General features: G+C 36.9%; 1 protein-coding gene across 2 annotated transcripts in view; it reads left to right on the top strand.

Moving 5' to 3' along the window:
• LOC103030582 (membrane-associated guanylate kinase, WW and PDZ domain-containing protein 3) overlaps positions 1-20,373 on the top strand; it is a 217,321-nt gene that overhangs the window by 152,194 nt on the left and 44,754 nt on the right. For both annotated transcript variants that reach the window (XM_049479184.1, XM_049479185.1), the window contains exon 4: positions 5,846-6,052. In XM_049479184.1, the coding sequence (XP_049335141.1) occupies positions 5,846-6,052 (207 nt within the window). The remainder of the gene's footprint in view (positions 1-5,845; positions 6,053-20,373) is intronic.

Below are 20,373 nucleotides of genomic sequence, written 5' to 3'. Positions count from 1 at the left end.
GCACTGACTTATAATAAATTGGCATGCAAACTGTGTTGTGTAATCCAAGCTTAACAGACAGGATACCGTGTTGTATGGCACTGAGTAGAGAGCAGCACATGGAAGAGAGGTGGGCACATATGGTCTCTCGGAACAAAGATGACTGTGGCATCACTGGGGATTCTACTGGTGATCTAAAGACCTAGTGCCAGGACAGCTTGGCCATTCAAGGATCTTTATAATACACACATATTTAGATGGTTTCTTTTTCAAGCTACTTTAAGTTGCACCCACTGTTAACACATATAATTAAATTGTGGAGCAGTGGAACTGTGTTCTCTGGAATGGTGGGACTCAGTGTCAGTTAATTATGGGTTAGGTTTAGATAAACATCCAATCAAGAAACATCTTTACCTCATAAATTCTTGTTGTTGCTTAATTCAATAAGATCCCTACATTACATTACATTACATTACATTTGGCAGACGCTTTTGTCCAAAGCGGCTTACAATAGTGAAGTACAAAAGTAATAGAAGTTAAAGGTAAAAACATCTTTATATAAGCCCTAAAGAAGGTCAAAGGGAAATAATGGGATAGAGGAGTAGAGGAGGGGAAGAAGGAAGTGAGGTTAGAAGTAGTTCGTGTGTTAGAGGTGTTAAGAGAGTAAGTGCTCTTTGAAGAGCTCTGTCTTCAGGAGTTTATTAAAGATAGTGAGAGATTATCCTGATCTGGTAGTAGAAGGTAGTTAGTTAGAGGTGTTAGGAGAGTAAGTGCTCTTTGAAGAGCTCTGTCTTCAAGAGTTTCTTAAAGATAGCGAGAGATTCTCCTGATCTGGTAGTGGAAGGTAGTTTGTTCCACCATTGGGGAACTCTGTATGAGAACAGTCTGGATTGCTTTGTGTGAATGTTTGTTTGGTAAAGCGAGGTGACGTTCATTGGAGGAGCGCAGCGGCCGGGAGGTAGCGTAAGCCTTCAGGAGTGATCAGTGCAGGTAGGAAGGAGCCTGTTCTGTCATCACCTTGTAGGCGATTGTAAGAGCTTTGAATTTAATGCGAGTATCAACTGGTAGCCAATGGAGCTCAATGAGCAGTGGGGTGACATGTGCCCGTTTTGGCTGGCCCTACATAAATGTTTCAAAATCTAGTAAAAAGTTTTCCCTATGCAGTCGAGAGTTTCTTGAGCAAAATATATATATTTTAAAACCATTAAATTCAGACAAATTAAAATTAAATTCAGGTTAAGTTATAAGGATGTGTTATATTTAATGGACATAACCCCTCTGCCCCCACTAAATCTATGATCAGCTGGTGAACAGTTGAGTCACTGTGGTATATTTAATAAGATCTAATGTATGTTAATATTTTCAGACCTTGATGAAGTATATGAAACCTATAGATGCTAGGACAATTCTTTCTTTAGTCCCTGATGCCCTGACTGCTTTTCCATTGCGTTCCCTTAATGGAAACGTCACCTTATTATGCTTTGTGGGTGTGGAAATAACCTTCTCCATCAGCCAAAATGTCAACAACATTAAGAAAACGCTGAGGCACCACTGGCTTCATAGTCAGATTATACAGCTCCCGATAGATCGGTGGTGATGAATTACACCATAAATCTGCTTTGACGCAGAGCGGTGGTTACACCTTCATGTTTCACAGAGTAAGACGTGTGTGTGTGTGTGTGTGTGTGTGTGAGTATATGTGTGTGTTTGCATTTGATTATGTATCACAGGGGATAGATGTGCACCTAGCTATAGCTATCCTTTTTTTATTTGAGTTTATCTTTCCCTCAGTCAACGCGCTGTTAAGGATTTGTTCTGTCAGAGCATTCATAATCCCATAAAACCAATGCATCTTCAGAACGAGGTGAAGAGTCTTAGACAGTAATTAATTGGTGTTTAAAAAAAGCACATTCTCCTGTGACTTCCATTCCTATTCTGTAATTAAGCTGCTTATAATTTATAGTTCAAAGGAGGAGATTTAATCAAACTGATGATTACAAGGATTGTTGTGAAGGTAACAAATTGGAATATTTGACCTTAAACGGGCTGTTTTTCTTAATTTGGTAATTACACAATGAGAAAACATGTGTACTGTGTTTTCTTCTGTTTGTTTGTTTGTTTGTTTTTCGATGAAGACGGCAAACAGAGGAAAAACAGCTCTGAAAAAATGGGAGAATTAGAAGATAAAGGGAAGATAAAAATGATGAGTTTCTTTATCATTTTTTAATTTTACCAAATTGAAAACCTCTGGAATATAATCAAGATTAAGATGGATGATCACAAGCCATCAAACCAAGCTGAACTGATTGAATTTTTGCACCAGGAGTAAAGGCAAAAAGTTATCCAAAAGCAGTGTGTAAGACAGGTGGAGGAGAACATGCCAAGATGCATGAAGACAGTGATTAAAAAACAGGATTATTTTATTAAATATTGCTTTCTGAACTCTTAAAACTTTATGAATATGAACTTGTTTTCTTTGCATTATTTAAGGTCTGAAAGCTATCCATCTCTTTTTTGTTGTTATTTCAGCCATTTCTCATTTTTTGCAACAAAAAATGCTCTAAATGTCAATGTTTTTATTTGGGATTATTTGGGATTTTCTCAAATATATACCTATAAATAGCTAAATCAGAGAAACTGATTTAGAAAGTGTGATTTTTTTTCCAGAGCTGTATGTTTAGACTGACTTGGCAGTATTTAATGAGATGCACATGCAAAAGCAGCGTGTAAAACATGTGTAACAGATGTGTAACACAACATGCCAGATGTCTTGGCTATCCCATGCAGTCTGAGTATACATGCAGTTCCTGCTGATTTTGCATCAGTCAGGTATAAATCTAGCAATGCGACTGGCCATGATAAAGCATCTTTGTGTTTAAGGCAAGCAGTGAGATGACAGCAGTATGTGGACAGGCATTGTCCTGCTGGAATAAATAGAAAGGGGTCATAGATGGGGCCACTGGTTGCAGGATGTTATTAATGCAATGGAAGTAAGGTAGATAGAGAGGTATCTAGAACATGTAAAGTGCAGATTATTATGTATAATCTGTTGTCATTATGCAAAAAAAAAAAAAAATGTACTGTGTATGATGTGTTTGTTTTCATTAGTCTCTCCTGATGTGATACAGAAAAAAAAAACACCAAATCTGGATAATTTGCATTAATCTGAGCAGCTGATTTTAAGGGATGCTTGTTGCTGTTTTTTTATCTATGGGATAAATCCAATCATACTGAGAGTGATTTTCGTGCCACATCAAGAGCGACTAATGAAAGTACACACACACACACAAACACACACACACACACGCACACACAGAGACACTTAAACACACATAAACACACACCACTGAATTAGATCATTTAAGCACATTATACAGTGCTCCGATTGGATGCTCCATTCTTGGTGCTGAATATTAATGAATTATTTTTGCATTAGAATAGAACATGGAGGATGAGGTTCATTACAGAATCCAATGGAGAGTGTAATTGCTATCACAGCAACGCCAAAACGAGTGGGTTTGATGTTTCATTCCACACACTGTATTACCACTTCCTTTAGCTTTGTTTGGAGGAATGAGGGAGCTGGAACTGAGTAGAGACAAAGACGCTTTCTCTAAGCTCCTTTATTCTTAACATATCATTGTAGTTTTTAAATTGGGCAGTTTTATGATAGGAGAGAATATTGTACTGTTTGAGTGCAGTGGATTAGTTATTATTTCTGCCTCAGACCTCCAGAATCTTCTTTCCTCAGTTTATTCTTCTACAGCAGGCCAAATCACCGACTGCAGTGCTAACAGGTTGCAGTGTTTGTGGGTGATTTACGTTCTGTGGTGTGCAGTTTATACTGTACATTTTCAGAAGAAGTATTATGTTTGGCAGTGCGTCAAGTACAAAAGTCCCATTGGCTTAGATTCAGTTAGCAGTTAACACAACCTAAAGCCCTGAAAGAGTTTTTTCTTTCTTTCTTTTTTCACGAGTCTCTGCAGAAGAGGGTTTATCTCTGTTTCTGTATGAAATAAAAGCCGTTCATTTCATGCCTTTTAGAAGTGGAAGAGTGCTGAGTCAGTGACCCCGGTGTCGGAGAGCCAGGGTGCTTGGAGCAGCCACTTTAGCATGCAAGTTACATCATTCTTAGCACATATTGAGCACGGAGTGAAAGTGTGGGTAGAGCTTAGCTGCAAAAGTTCTGTTCAGTGTGTTCCTGAATTCTTAAGAAATACATCCTGATAATTTAGTGCCACTGTGGCTAAATTTAAGTAGTAAGAGGGACAAAAAATGAGAAACTCAATTTGCATTAAGACATACCTACAGTTATGAGGTGATACAAAATCTTCTTAACTGAACATACTAGTGCATCTCAAAAATTAAATATCATTAAAAATACTTTATTTTAGTGATGTAGTTTAAAATGTGAAACTCATATATTATATAGATGTATTACACAAAGAGTGATCTATTTGAAGGGTTTATTTCTTTTATTGTTGATGATTAAGGCTTACAGACAACGAAAACCCAAAAATCAGTGTCTCAACAAATTTGAATATTGTATAAGACCAGTTGTTACTTTTGGCAGTGTGGGCAGTGTGCCAAGTCCTGCTGGAAAATGAAATCTGCACGTCCTCAAAAGGTGTCAGCAGAGGGAAGCATAAAGTGCAGTAAGAATTTCCAGGAAAACACTGCACTGACTTTAGACTTGATATAACATAGTGGACCAACACCAGCAGATGACATGTCTCTCCAACCAAACCATTTCAATATCATTTTGTATAAATAGAAAAACTGTATATTCCTACAATTTTTAACACTGTTAACAAATGCCATTTTTTTGCCTATTTAATTGAAAACCATTATATTGCCAAGCTTCTTCATTCTGTCAATTCAGTTCTCTTCTATAGAGCAGATCTCATGCTGAGTTTCATTTGCATGTATCCTGGTTTTCGCTGCCAAACAGAATATCTATTTATAATCTTATTTTCTATATAATATTGTAAAGCATTTAAGAAATATATATACATGTGTAGTTAACAATTAGGAGCAGCATTAATGTTTCTGGGTCAAGTTGACCCGGTGTATGTTTAAAAAAAAGAAATCTCTAATTTAATTATTAAGAATAATTTAATAAATATTACATACCATTGAAATAATAATACATATCATCAATAATAATGGTCTACAGATTCATCATTGTCAAACATTCACCAATTCTTTACATTTCTGATCTGTATTTTTTTTTACATTGAACAGATCACAAATTAGAAAAAAATAGAATGAATTAAACACTAATCATGATTTAATAATAAGGCCATATTTTAATGAATATGACCATTGTTTGCTTATAATAATTCCCTCACTAAAATGTTGAAATTGTTGTTTTTTGTACATTGACTACATATTCAACACCTTTTATTTATTCATATTTATTTAGACTACTTTATTTAGGTTTCTTTTCTGTCTTGCAGATGCGTCAGACTGCAGAATTTCTCTTTCCTGCTCGTGTTTGGATTTAAATTGATAGTCCCTCTTGAAGTTGATGGCTGTGGAATAAGCATCTGACCCTCATTTGACCCTCACTCTCATCATTTGACAATTTATTCCGATCATTCTTGATTATCTGTGTGCAGTAATTAAGCCCCGCAGAAAAGATTTCATGCTCCAAAAATGCTTAAAAATAATATTTCTCTATTTTTTTATTTTACTTTGAAACGGGTCAGTTTGACCCACACCATAACAGGAGGTTCAGTAAACATTATAAATTGTGTGATGTGCTTTGCCTCTTAAATGTTGGAACAATGTAGAATATAATGTAGAGGCTGTCTCTGTGATGAGGAAATTAACAAACTTTGCCTGTTGTTTATGTTCTTTTAAGGAAACTACTATGGCACACCCAAACCTCCTGCAGAGCCCAACTTGGTTCAGCCTGATCTGGTGGACCAGGTTCTGTTTGAGGAAGAGTTTGGCACAGAAGTCCAACGCAAGCGCACCACATCTGTCAGCAAAATGGACCGCAAGGACAGCGTTGTCCCAGAAGAAGAAGATGATGAGGAACGGCCAGCGCTGCCAAATGGCCTTCCAGGTGTGTGTTTGTGCATTTGTGTGTGTGTGTGTGTGTGTATAACACTATGATTATCACAACTATTTCTCATATAATTAATATAGGTCAAAATATCAATAAAACACTACATTATTAATCTACATTTATCGTGACAGGAGAGAAAACTTTGAGTATTGACTGAAACCAATATTCAAGGATTCAAGGATTCATTCGCATCACATGTGGTACATGAGGTGGAACAAAATTGTCATCTCACGATACAGTTTACACCCAAGAGCTGTTGTTAAAATATATTATATAGATAGAATAAGATAACCAAAGTAAAAGAATACAATAAAAATAGAATAGAACAAAATAGATAGGGATAAATACACAAAAGGGAGAAGAAACATGAAGTCCAGAGTGCCAGTTTGCTATAGCAGCATGATAATGTAATTAAGAGCAGTACAAGATAAAGTGTCTCAGTCTCATTTGTCCTTGTAAAGTGACAGTGCAGTGTGTTGTTTAGGTGGAGTTTAAGAGTCTTACAGCTTCTGGAATGAAGCTGTTTCTCAGTCTGGTTGTTTTGCACTTGATGCTCTGCAGCCTCCGGCCTGAGGGGAGCGGGACAAAAAGTGAGTTTGCTGGGTGGGTGGGATCCTTCCTGATGCAGGTGGCCCTTTTCCTGCATCTGGAGGTGTAGATGTCCATATGATCAATTTAATCCACTATTTGGTTCTTTAAAAAAATCTGTGCTTTAAAATGAGCTTTTCATCACTAAAGAACATCCATAGGATGTGGTATGTTATTTTTCCCACGTTTAGATTCACACAGGATTAGTTTAACCTAAGCACTTAATCTGGTAAAAAAATAACTATGACCAAAATCACTGAAGATGTTCAGTAATAATTACTTTACCCCAGCTAACAGTAAATTATGAGTGTCATGCTCAAACTACTTAACAACTCCTCTACTCCAGAGGACAAAACACAGAGAGTAAGCAACAGTTACACGGGGGGAAAGGTTACCTGTCAATCAAACAAACAGCCCTGCTACAATCAGCTCTAATTAGTGGACATGTAGATATTATTAGAAGATCCAGTTTCCTGGGAAAGACTATCATTATTGGAAAGGTTGGCAGTAAAAGAGGAAGAAAAAAAGCCAGCAGTTGATAAATCAAAAGATCCTGAAAAGACTATTACAGAAGACAGAAGACAATATTTCTCTATGCTGGAGAAACACTATTCAAACATTCTGTTTGTAGTTCTATAACTATAGACTATAGTCTTGTAACAGTTTCTCTGTATTAGAGCTGCAACTAATTAATTTTGGTAGTCGACTAATCGAATGATTATTTTTTAGTCAACAATTATTTCTGCCATGTCCTCCTGTCCTCCATCTCTAAAAATGATTGAATATGAGATTTAAAAGGCATTTAAAAGTGTAGATGTTTAAATGTGGATCTTACTAATATTTAGTATTTAAATATCCAATCTGTTGAGTTTGGGTGCTTTTATAAACATAGACTAAGTTGAGTGTAAACTGTGTGCTTGAGCCATTTACCCATCTCACATTGTGTTTCTGTCACCAACATGTTGTGTAATGCGGTACTGTCACAAAATAACGATAACTTTTCTTGTCTGATACTAATAGTAAATCCTTAAATATTAAGCATGATTTTAAACTAATACGCTTTAAAATGTACATATATTTTTATTGAAGCACTTTATTGAGATGACAACATATGACATCCACCATTGATTGTGTGCTTTTATGGCTTGGTTTATTATGAAATTTGTTCTGATTTGTTTATTTGTAATTTCCAATAGAGCAGTATTTCATGTCCAGCAGAAATATTAATAGTCTGTATGCATGTACTTTACTGAGTATGTTGTTCTCATGTACTGCTGTGTACAGGCTAGGGCTGTACCCCAACCATGCACTGTCTCACTACAGAGAGTCAGACCAACCGAGAGCTGAGTCAGCACTTTAGAATCAGCCAAGCACTCAAAACTCGAAGAAAACAGCAAAACAACAATAATTAAGCATTTAAATGGCCTTTTAAAAGGTAAATAGGGGCTTTTTTTCTGGGATTAAAAACGTGATTACGGCTGTAACTGGAAATATCTGCGCAAAACTGTGCAGAACTGAGATGCACAGCTTTGGACAGACTGTCTGTGCTGCATTTACATCATGTGTCCAACCATGTGGAGGCCATGCGGTTACAGACACAGAGATGGCGCTGCTCACTCAGAGTATCACTGTGTATCTATTTCTTGTGTTAAGAATCAAAACATTGCAATATGACATGTTTGATTTAATTGCCTTAGGTGACATTGCACGTCCCGCTATGTGACTATTGCGCATGCGCACATCGTGATAACAATGCTTAAACAATATATTGTTCAGCCCTATTACAGGCTGTGTTTTTAACCTGAAGAAAAAACACTTATAGGTCTTAAAAAATTGTAAATCCATTCAGGAATCACATTCAGATTCAGACTGTATTTAAACGAACATCATAAACTTGAAGTACCTAACCTCTACTCCTAAATCGACTCCCTCACTTTCACAGAAGCTTATGTCAGAGATCAACCCAGTGCTGCGTGTGTTCTCTTTCTCTGAACAGAGGACTGTCCTTGCTAGACTCAAGGAGAAACTGACACTGAGAGCGAGAGGCTTGTTTGCCTTCAGCCTGCTGCAACTAACACGCCGTGCCATTGAGACAGTGATAAACTCCTCCGGTCATGCTCTGTCCCCGAAGAACCGGAGTTCCGCATTGGGACGGAATGATGCGATGGTGGAAGACAACACTGATCATGTGCACTCAGTTATCAGCCTCCTTCAGCAGACTTTCGCCCTTCCTCAAAAGCAAGCTGTGAGATCCGCTGCGACAGGACTGTCCACACGGCACAGACGAATACGTTCTAGGGAACCGAAGAAGCGATTTGAACAGGAGCTATTTTTGCGCGGCTATATCTACAGCATTCATTCAGCAAATTAGATTGCCATAGTGGCATTCGAGCTGGCTGCGAGATTGAATGCTGTGAATGCTGTGCTGAGAAATGATGTAAGAATTGCTGCCACTGTTTGTCAATTACATGAGAGGAAAGGGTACCTGTCAATCAAACAAGCGGTCCGTCTGAAAGCGGCACTAATTAGTCACAGCAGATTTTGCTGTGGTTTTCTCAGGGTTCTGGTGTATTTCTGGCTTAGCACTTTTGGGATTTAGACAGTTGTTAAAGCAGTTAGAGACAATACTGACTTATCCACAGCAAATTTTGCAGAATGCAGAAACCTTATATATCCAAAATGACAACTTTATAGGAGATGGAAAATAAAACTTCCTAACTTTTTGTTGTAAAAAGTCAATGTAAAAAGATTTTGTATAATTAAAAAAAAAATTTTTTCAGCTGCTCTAATCATATAGAAGCACTTTGTAGTTTTATAGTTTCCGACTGTAGTCCTGTATCTGTTTCTCTACATACTTTAACATCCTCCTTTCACCCTATTCTTCAATGTGCAGGACCTCACAGGATAGACCTCTACAGAGCAGCTATTATTATTTGGGTGGTGGGTCATTATTTTCAGCATTGCAGTGACTGTACTGACATGACTGACATGGTGGTGGTGTATGAGGTGTTAGTATATGTTGTGCTGCTGGTACAGTGAGAGAATCAGATACAGCAGTGCTGCTGGAGTTTTTAAACATTGTGTTTAATCACTCACTGTCCTCCACTATATTAGACACTCCTACCTTTACCTGCTCCACCTTGTAGATAAAGTAAAGCCAAAGACAAAAGTTCTGAATCTGTTGCTGCACAATTTGCATCGCCCAGCTATTCCCAATGTTGATTAACTATTCCCATTTCAGCAGTGACACTGAGGTGTTTAAAAACTCCAGCAGCACTGCTGTTCCTAAAGAAACAAGGAGATGGGTATAGAAACAAAGATGTAATCATAATGTCACGTTATGTTTAATATGTGACTGGAGGTGCTATGTACATTATGCTGTACTGCTGATGTGAAAGCTGTCACATAATGTGAGTAATCTCAGGTCCTGGACCCACTTATGTAACTCCATTAGAATGTGATGGCTAGATTAGGTATGGTAGTGGTTGAATTTTGACCTTCTTGACCTTTGATGAGTTCAGAGAGGAGAACGCGGTGACAGAAATAAAGAGAGAGAGAGAGTGAAAGAGAGAGAGAGAGCTGTCCAGGAGAGCTATAAACGGACGCATTGTGTCCACGTCCGTCTTGATCTGCTTTGATCTACTGCACACAGTATGTCTTAATGGACATCATAATGGAAGTCATCTTAATGGAAATCTATTGAAACAGTGGGAGTAGGGAGGGAGACTGGAGTATCTGTAAAGTAGGCATTGTTGCCATGGTACCAAGCAGAATATGCATGTCTTGCCTGTGGTAGGCAAGACCCTCCAGTGTATTGCTATTGATTAATTTCTGAATCTCTGAGTGGCTGTACATTTGCATAGTTATGGATTGCTGTTGGGATTGGTTAATGCTCGTGTCACAGCCTTGGCTGAAACCAATGGAGGGAAAATGGCTGTTGAATATTCACTGAAGCAAATAATCCCTGCTCTCGCACAGGAAGAAGTTGAATGAAGATGTCTTTGCCGTAGAGTATCTTAATATTTGCTTTGATGGCTTGTGCCACTTCTGGCATAAAAATAGAAGCTCCCACTGTGTTCTTAAGGGTAAAAATGAAAGAAGACACCCCTACTCCCCCACACTTCCATACAGCATACAGTTTTATTGAATGACTATCCTTATGGGAGTTTATTGACCTGGATAGAAACCACAGTACAATGTTATTTTTTCTGATACAAAATAATAACCCAAAAGAGCTTATGATGAAGTCCTTAAGTAACATATACTTAACATCAGAATGTGTATTGGCAAGAACTTGGTGATACAATACATATCACAATACAGAGCTTACGATACCAAATATTGCAATATATTGCATATATACACTGCCTGGCCAAAAAAAAAAGGTCACACGCTCTAATATTTCGTTGGACCGTCTTTAGCTTTGATTGCTGGACGCATTCACTGTGGCATTGTTTCAATAAGCTTCTTCAATGTCACAAGATTTACTTAAATCCAGTGTTGCATTATTTTTTCACCAAGATCTTGCAGCAGCATTGATGATGGTAGAGTCTGACCTCTGCACAAAGCAGCTCCATCCAGCACATCCCAAAGATTCTCAATGAGGTTAAGATCTGGACTCTGTGGTGAACTCTCTCAATCCATGTGTGAAAATGATGATCTCATGCTCCCTGAATCACTCTTTCACAATTCCCCTCATGAATCCTGGCATTGTCATCTTGGAATATGCTCGTGTCATCAGGGAAAAAAAAACCCATAGATGGAATAACCTGGTCTATATTCAGTATATTCAGGTAGTCAGCTGACCTCATTCTTTCAGCACATACTGTTGCTGAACCTAGACCTGCAGACCAACTGCAGCAACCACAGACCATTTGCTTAGTTTTTTTTTTTTTTTTTTTTTTTGCCAGGCAGTGTATATATAAAATCTGAATAAAAGAAAAGTATTTTTTTTATTTAATCAGAAACTTGAGATCTAATGACACACTAATGTGTAATGAATACAACACTGATATCTAGTGGGCGGGGTTTAAACACTGCAGTAAATGAGACACTGTCCAACACCAATCTTTACATGTAACAGCTAATAATTAAAAATCAGTTCTATGTTTTTGAAAATTGTTATACAGTAGTGTAAAACAAAATATTGCAATAATTCAGTATGTGGATAATTTCTTACACCCCTACAGCATTACAGGACAGTTTGTGAAAATTTGATCTTGTGACCTCATTTACACAATGTTGGGTTGGTGTTGCCAATTTTTAAAGGGTATATTTTTGGCTTTGGCTTCCATATAGCTAGTTCTGACACAGTTTCTAGAACAAAATGTTAAAATTCAACCTTATGATTTTAATAATTTAATGAGTCATATATGAGTTTTATTGTTTAAATATGTACAGTTTATGACACCACATAACTGCACTTATTGGCATTTCCATAGTATTCCTTATGTTAATACAATGTTCTTATATCTCTCTCTCTTTCTTTATAACAATAAGAAAAAACAATGAACATGAATAAGCTGCAAAATAATTTGATTGATACTTTGTGTTGATTTTATAATATAAACACAACTTGGTCTGGGCTCTTATGTGTGGAAATATGGGTCAATAATGATGCTGATTATATTTTGTTAGCTTTAAAATGAGCTGTTTTAAATTGAAGCTCTTATGATGAACATTTTAAAATAGACTCCAGCTCTGTTTGAGTGGAATTTAATTTACCTTGGTTTGGGAGCTCCTCTGTGATTTTATTTCTGTCTGGATCGGCTGTGTCTTTGTTTTTCTGCCTCGTCCTCTGAGAAAATCACAGGCAGAGGCAGAATTACCCACTGTTTTTCACTGGACTCAGAGGTGGTCTGATCATTTTACTCCTGTCCAGGGGTGCGTTTCCCAAAACGTTCTTAACGCTAAGTACTTCGTAACTTCGTACTTACGAACAATCTTAAAATTACGAGCGTTTCCCGAAAGCCTTCGTAACTAACGTAGTACTTAAACTCGTTCGTAACTTTACGAGTGGTCTGACCCACTCGTAAATAACTAAGTTCTTCTTAACGTGGAATCCACGTGCAGTTCTGACTCAAAAACGAAAGAGGCCGCTTTTGATCCTTAAAAAAATGCATTTAAAGATGCATTCAGCATACGTATTTATAAAAAAATAAACAATAAAAAAAAGACTAAATTCCAGACTATTTAAATTAATTTATTAACCTGCGCATATTTATTCATAGTATTTGGGTTTATTATATGGTTGAAATAATCGTATTCACGTGAAGAAAAAGTTACAATTACCTACAAATATAATTTTTATTCACACATATCACACACATATGGATTAAATTAACGGTTTTCCCCAGTCTGACAGTCGTAGTAGTAAACAAATAAGTAAATAATTATTTTTCTTAACGTATATAAGTAACCAATTGGAAGGCTGATAATGGTGCGCATTCGAGGAATATGGCGGCTGTCCAAAGAATACTGTTTTTAAATCAGAGACGCCGTTTGAGAAGACGCCGTAATCCACGAGGACAGTTAGTTCGTCCCAATGCTGTTCGCCGTTTAAATCTGGACCTACTAGATCTCCCTGATGATGTCCTGTGTGACAGATACCGGCTGCCTAGGGAAGAGATCATGGTTCTTCTCGGTCTAGTACAGGAGGAGCTGACAAGACGGACGAAGAGAAATTATGCACTTAGTCCCACCATTCAACTACTGACAACGCTTCGTTTTTATGCCACTGGTGGGTTTCTGCAGACTCTGGGTGATGCCTATGGCCTAAGCAAAGCTGCTGTATGTAAATGTGTGCATGCTGTCACTAAAGCGCTCCTGAGCCATGCACCAACATACATTACGTTTCCACGTACCAGGGATGCATTGCAAGGAACAAAAATAGGCTTTCATGCAATTGGAAGCATTCCTGGAATTGTTGGTGTGGTGGACGGTACACTTATCCCCATACACACTCCCAGCCTCTTGAGCCCCATCTACACCTGTCGTAAAGGCTACTCTGCATTAAATATCCAGGTCATATGTAACCACCAAGGCCTCTTTACCGACATTGTGGCCAAATGGCCCGGAAGTACTCATGACTCCTTCATTTGGGCAAATTCCGGAGTGTGTCAGATGGCAAGCCGGGGTGCATTTGCTGGTGGACATGTCCTGGGTGACAGTGGTTATCCACTCCGAAGCTTTATTCATACTCCTGTCCTGAATCCCCAGACAGAGGCTGAGGAGAGATACAACATGGCACACCGCAGAACACGCAGTGTTGTAGAGAGAGCTTTGGGCATTTTGAAAATGCGTTTTAGGTGCCTTCACAAGTCATCAGGAGGCCTCCGGTGTTCACCAGAACGCAGCTGTGCCATAATTGTTGTATGTGCTATGCTTCATAACATTGCGGTGCAGGCTGGTATACACCTTCCTGATGAAGAGAGTGAGGAAGATGAGGAGGATGATGAGGAGAGAGAGAAAGGAAATGTTCCTGAAGTATTACCAGGAATGAGGAGAGAAGGACTTTACCAGGCTGGCTGGCAAGCACGGATGCAAATCATTAGGGATGTGTTTACTTAACTTACTGGAAATAACATGTCTTTGGGATGCAAGACTTCTTTTTGTTTGTGTAATTTTTTATTTTAGTTTTCATTTCACACATTTTGCTTTTCAAAATATTCACATTTTATTTACAGTCCAACATATTACATACAAAATAAATAAATGAAACAGTCATTAAACTGAAAAAAAACAAACTTGTCCTGGCATCTTTTTTTATATCTGCTGTGGGTTTTCAGTGGAACTGGGGTCTGGAAGAAAAGGTTCATCTTTAAGTTAATGAACACAAAACTGTAAAGTATTTTAAAGATATAGATAAATATATTGTTAGTATGATTACATTTTATATATGAGAGATCAGTAAATTATATGTACACTATTATTACTTGGCAGAAGTATCTTACCTTGTTCAGAGGGCAGTATGATGGGAACGGAGATAGCTGGCCTGGACAGCTGAAATTCAGCCACAGAAAGCTGTTTGGCCATTATTTCAAGTTTAGCTCTCTTCAGGTCCACCAGCTCTTGATGTTGCCTCTCCCTCTGTTGCAGCTTTTCCCTTTTTAACTGGAGCCGCTCCTTTTCAATGTTCAGTCGTTCTCTTTCTATTAAAATTAACTCCTCACTACAGGCACAGGTGTTTCGGGGGGTCTCTGTAGTAGGTGGAGCTCTAAGACTAGTCTGTGTAACGGAAGGGCCAGGAGATGATGCAGGACTGTCTGATGCTGATGAGGGATGTACAGGGGATGTAGGTTGAGGTGGGGTAGATGGGAACTCATTTGAACACACATCTACCCCACCAGAGATCCCTCTGGTTGCAGTTGGCCCTAGTATTGCAAGAGCTCTTTCCTCTTCAGGAGATAGGGCTGGTATAGATGACTGACCCCCACCAGTCTTAGCCCTCTCTTTCCGTATTTCTGCTCCTTTTTTTTTTGCTTGACTGGAAAAGTCATGCCATTTTTTTTTTATGTCCATCGCTGTCCGTTGGATTGTACTACATGCACTTATGTTTTTGCCAATATCCTCCCATTTTTGCCTTTTTTCTCTGTTTGTTGAACTTCCCCGAGCTTTAGAAAAGAGTATTTGCTGATTCTTTTCGATTTCCTCCAGCATGTGGCTTAGTTCGTCTTGTGAGAAATTACGTTTGCGTGGTCGGGTAGACATGCTTCCAGATTGAGGAATGATGTGTCAATTGTGTGCCTATTTATAGGCTTGACGTGTAATTGCAAGTGAAATTTTTTTATAAATGTTATTTACTTAAAAGTAAATATATTTTATTTGGCTTTTTATATCATACAAAATTATACCTTTGTGGCTTAATAATGAAGAACTGTATATAAATCGGTGGTCTAGTTTTCATCTGGCTTTGCCTTAAACCTCACAGACACGGGGGCGGAGCCACCAAAGTGCTACTTAAAGGTCCTTCGTAAGTATGGAGACTTAAGAGTGGCTTCTGGAAACAGTCGGAAAAATGGCGTTCTTAAAGTTAAGTCGTTCTTAAAGTTGTTCTTAAATCCCTAAGAACAATCGCTATCGGGAAACGCACCCCAGATTCCCTTCTCTGTTTTTCTAGACAGATGTCATCTCTCTTTTGGAAAAAAAAAGGTTTATTGCCATTTCTGTGAACTAAATTCACCCAAAATACACATTAAATATTTCCATCAGTGCATTTTAAAAACTTTTCTAAAAAGATTTCTGAACTGTGAACTTTGTTGAACCGGATCGTCCTGAACTGAAATAAGAGCCATATTCAAACCACTAAAACAAACCACAGAGAGGCACAAAGATAGCAACATAACATCAGTCATTTGGAAGGGGGTGTAATTTCAGACTAGATTTGATGATGAAGGACTGGGTTGGATTTAAATCTTTTTCTTTCTCTCTAATGTACAATCAATCATGCTTTTTGTACTGAAATCGGCCCAATGCTGATTACATCTCACATCTCAAATCCGTGCTATCTGTACCATTGTCCTAGTGTGAGGGTTTTCAATGTGAAAACTCAGTTCAAAAGACAATATTATATTGTTATTGAAAAAGTTAATCATACATGATAATAGAGTTATCATTTGTGAAACTATCAAAATTATCTTTATTCTCCTAATAGTATATTTGTTAGTATATGTTAGTTTTGCTTTGTTTACTTTTGAGGCTTTAGGCCATTTTTTTGTTTTATTGATTATGCTTGCATTAATATATATTCTGCATTTATGTTTCATGGTATATTTTCTGTTACATTTCCTATCACCAGGAATGTTTTATTACAGAAATACCCTGAAATATTGTGATATTATTTACAAATACAGCTCTTGAAATAATTAAAGACTCCTTCAGTTTCTGAATCAGTTTCTCTGATTTTGCTATTTATAGGTATATGTTTGTTATTTGCAGAAATGGCTGAAATAACAAAAAAAGAGCTTTCAGACCTCAAACAATACAAAGAAAACAAGTTCATATTCATAAAGATTTAAGAGTTCAGAAATCAATATTTGGTGGAATAACCCTGGCTTTTAATCACAGTTGTCATGCATCTTGGCATGTTCTCCTCCACCAGTCTTACACACTGCTTTTGGATAACTTTATGCCACTCGTGCTGCAAAAACTCAAGCAGTTCAGCTTGGTTTGATGGCTTGTGATCATCCGTATTCCTCTTATATATTTATTATATTATACTCCGGAGGTTTTCAATTTGGCAAAAACAAAGAAACTCTTAATTTTTCCAGAGCTATGTAATCGTAATAAAGTTGGTTAATGGTAAAAACAGTAACAGCAACAATTGCAGCAGTTAGAAATTTGGTAGTTAGAGTCCATGTTAATGTCAAAGAAGAAGGGAATGCTAGCAAAAAGATGGATAAAATGGAAAAAAAATAAAGCTATTCGGAATTTAAGACCCAGTAAGAAATCAGGATAGTCTGGTGAAGCACTATGAGAGCTTGTATATGGCTGCCAGGGGTCTGAATCAACTTGACAGCACCTAATAACCATATAGTACTTATTCTAATAAAACTCTAGCAGACTTTATGCTGCTATATACACTTTAACACATCAGTACTATGGAAGTAAAACAGTGTCACCAGATTTTGAATTTTAAAAGCACTTGAATTTTTAGCACTGAATTATTTTACATTGAATTATCGCATGTGATTTTTTTTGCCTCTGAATTAAACACTTGAATTTTTCAGTATATCATTTTCACTTATTTTATTTTAATGTAAAAAAAAATCAAAAGCAAAAATTCAATGATGAGCAATCGATTCAGTCTTCAATCGAGCCAACAACCAGCCAATCACATCACGCTCCGAAGATCACGTGACAGGGACCGCCTCACGGCCAGCAGTAAGGCAGAGAGCTGCTCAACGCGAGTCACAGCCCCCGCCGCTGCTGCTCTCGAGTAGGTGAGTTTAAAACAGCTGAAAACAGGGCATTTACCTCACCACTGTGGCCATGTAATATCACTTAAACGGTGTAGAAATCATCACTATAACCGCGGTTTGCTCTGTGGTTTGTAAACATATTAAATTAAGATAGATATCCAGATATACCTTGTTCATTTCAGAAAGAGCTTCAAACACGAACACTAGATCAATTATTTATAAATACAGCCAGACTGTGTGGAAGATAATTACTACTGTAGAATCTGAGATAGTAACTTAGTTTGCTAAATTATAGCTACCTATCTTGCTAGTTAGCTGTGGGACTGTGCGATTATAGATAAGATACTACCTAGTTAGCGGTTTGTTTAGCAATACCTTATTTACACTTTGCTGCAAAGTATGTTGCTTAGTGTACTGGCCACTGTCTAAATAAATGTATTGAGCTATATTACACTTACTCTACCCCTCTCAGGCTGGTCCTCTCATTAAATAAAGGAGATTTATTACAGTTACTATATACCTCTCAGGCTGGTAACTAGGTCTAGATGTATGTGTGGGCATTATCTAATTTGTAATCAGTGCAATATTTATTAGTGATGTCTTTTATACATTTTTATTTATATTTAGGTTATGTTAATAAATGAGAATCAAATATTGCAACCCATGAGAGAGTATTATTAGTAATATGTATTAAATGTTTTATGTTAATAATAATTATCACATTTTGTAAATGCTGTCGCTAAAAGTGAATCTGATGTTTTTATTTAAGGTTGAAAAGAAGATGGAGAAGTTTCAGCTTAAAGCTATGGAGAGTTCACCACGAAAAGAACGAAGTCAAATAATACAAAGATCTGTCCATATTCTGAAGTCACCACTTCGATATGATGTGCCAGAATATAGGGAGGCTGCCTAAAACATACAAAAAAATACAGAACACATGTAAACAACTAAAGAAAAACAGAACATGGCACATGTAAATAAATCAAATAAACACAGCACAGACTGCATGAAATTGGATTTCTTTATTTGTTCTTTAAAAGTTTGGAGAAAGGAAACCTGTGGAATACAAAAGAAACTTGAAAATTTACTGCATTTGATACATGAATATAATTAAACATTTTAAGAACATTACCTACCTTTTATTATCCTTTCTTTTTCTGCGAGAAAATATCCTGTTTAAGAAAATGAAGACAAGAAATATGACTGTGTTAAACTTGGTGTTGTTTGGATTCAGTATTTACTTCATTTATATTTATATAAAACATTTTTGCAATTATTATTGCATTGGTTTTGGCACAAACCAATTACTAATGCATCTCAGAAAATCTGAAGATCATGAGAATATCCTAATTTAACAGAAATTATACATTACTCTACATGTAAAGTGACATATTCCAAATCATTTTTACCTGGCTAAAAGTTCATTAAACCAGAATTACTGTCCTAACCTTAACCCAGTTTACTAGAATATGTAGTTTAAACTTAAAATAAAAAAAGTTAAATGTGACCGTTTACTGAACGATATTAAACACAAATATATATTTTTCACTTTTGAGATGCACTAGTAAACAGGACTAATCATGCTGTATTTTCATTACACAAGCATTTTAGGACTATTATTTACTGTTGATATCTTCAGTAAAAGCCTGAGTTGAATTGTTAACAAATGTATAAAATATATATTAAATATAAACATTAAAATTAATATCATAAAAATAAATAATGGTCATATCTTAAATTATCTCTGTTAAATTAGTAAAGAGACAAAAAGCAATTCTAATAAATCTCCTTTATTTAATGAGAGGACCAGCCTGAGAGGGGTAGAGTAAGTGTAATATAGCTCAATATATTTATTTAGACAGTGGCCAGTACACTAAGCAACATACTTTGCAGCAAAGTGTAAATAAGGTATTGCTAAACAAACCACTAACTAGGTAGTATCTTATCTATAATCGCACAGTCCCACAGCTAACTAGCAAGATAGGTAGCTATAATTTAGCAAACTAAGTTACTATCTCAGATTCTACAGTAGTAATTATCTTCCACACAGTCTGGCTGTATTTATAAATAATTGATCTAGTGTTCGTGTTTGAAGCTCTTTCTGAAATGAACAAGGTATATCTGGATATCTATCTTAATTTAATATGTTTACAAACCACAGAGCAAACCGTGGTTAAAGTGATGATTTCTACACCGTTTAAGTGATATTACATGGCCACAGTGGTGAGGTAAATGCCCTGTTTTCAGCTGTTTTAAACTCACCTACTCGAGAGCAGCAGCGGCGGGGGCTGTGACTCGCGTTGAGCGGCTCTCTGCCTTACTGCTGGCTGTGAGGTGGTCCCTGTCACGTGATCTTCGGAGCGTGATGTGATTGGCTGGTTGTTGGCTCGATTGAAGACTGAATCGATTGCTCATCCTGTGTGTCCCGGATGTTGACAGCGAATTTTGAGCGTTGTATTTTTAGCAGTCGAATTTGACAGGTCGAATATGAGCAACCTGAATTTATATTAATTGAATTTTTAAAACTTGAATTTTTGCTTTTGAATTTTTTTACATTAAAATAAAATAAGTGAAAATGATATACTGAAAAATTCAAGTGTTTAATTCAGAGGCAAAAAAAATCACATGCGATAATTCAATGTAAAATAATTCAGTGCTAAAAATTCAAGTGCTTTTAAAATTCAAAATCTGGTGACACTGTTTTACTTCCATACAGTACACAACAATAACTCTGTAGGCACTTTGACATGTTATTTGCCCTTGTGGAACGGCACATGTCTGTGATTTTGGGCTCTTGTCTCTTCCTCTCCC

The sequence above is a fragment of the Astyanax mexicanus genome, chromosome 5 (assembly GCF_023375975.1).
Source record: "Astyanax mexicanus isolate ESR-SI-001 chromosome 5, AstMex3_surface, whole genome shotgun sequence".
In the NCBI taxonomy this organism is placed as follows: domain Eukaryota; kingdom Metazoa; phylum Chordata; class Actinopteri; order Characiformes; family Acestrorhamphidae; genus Astyanax; species Astyanax mexicanus.
This window is presented reverse-complemented; position numbering and strand designations above follow the sequence as displayed.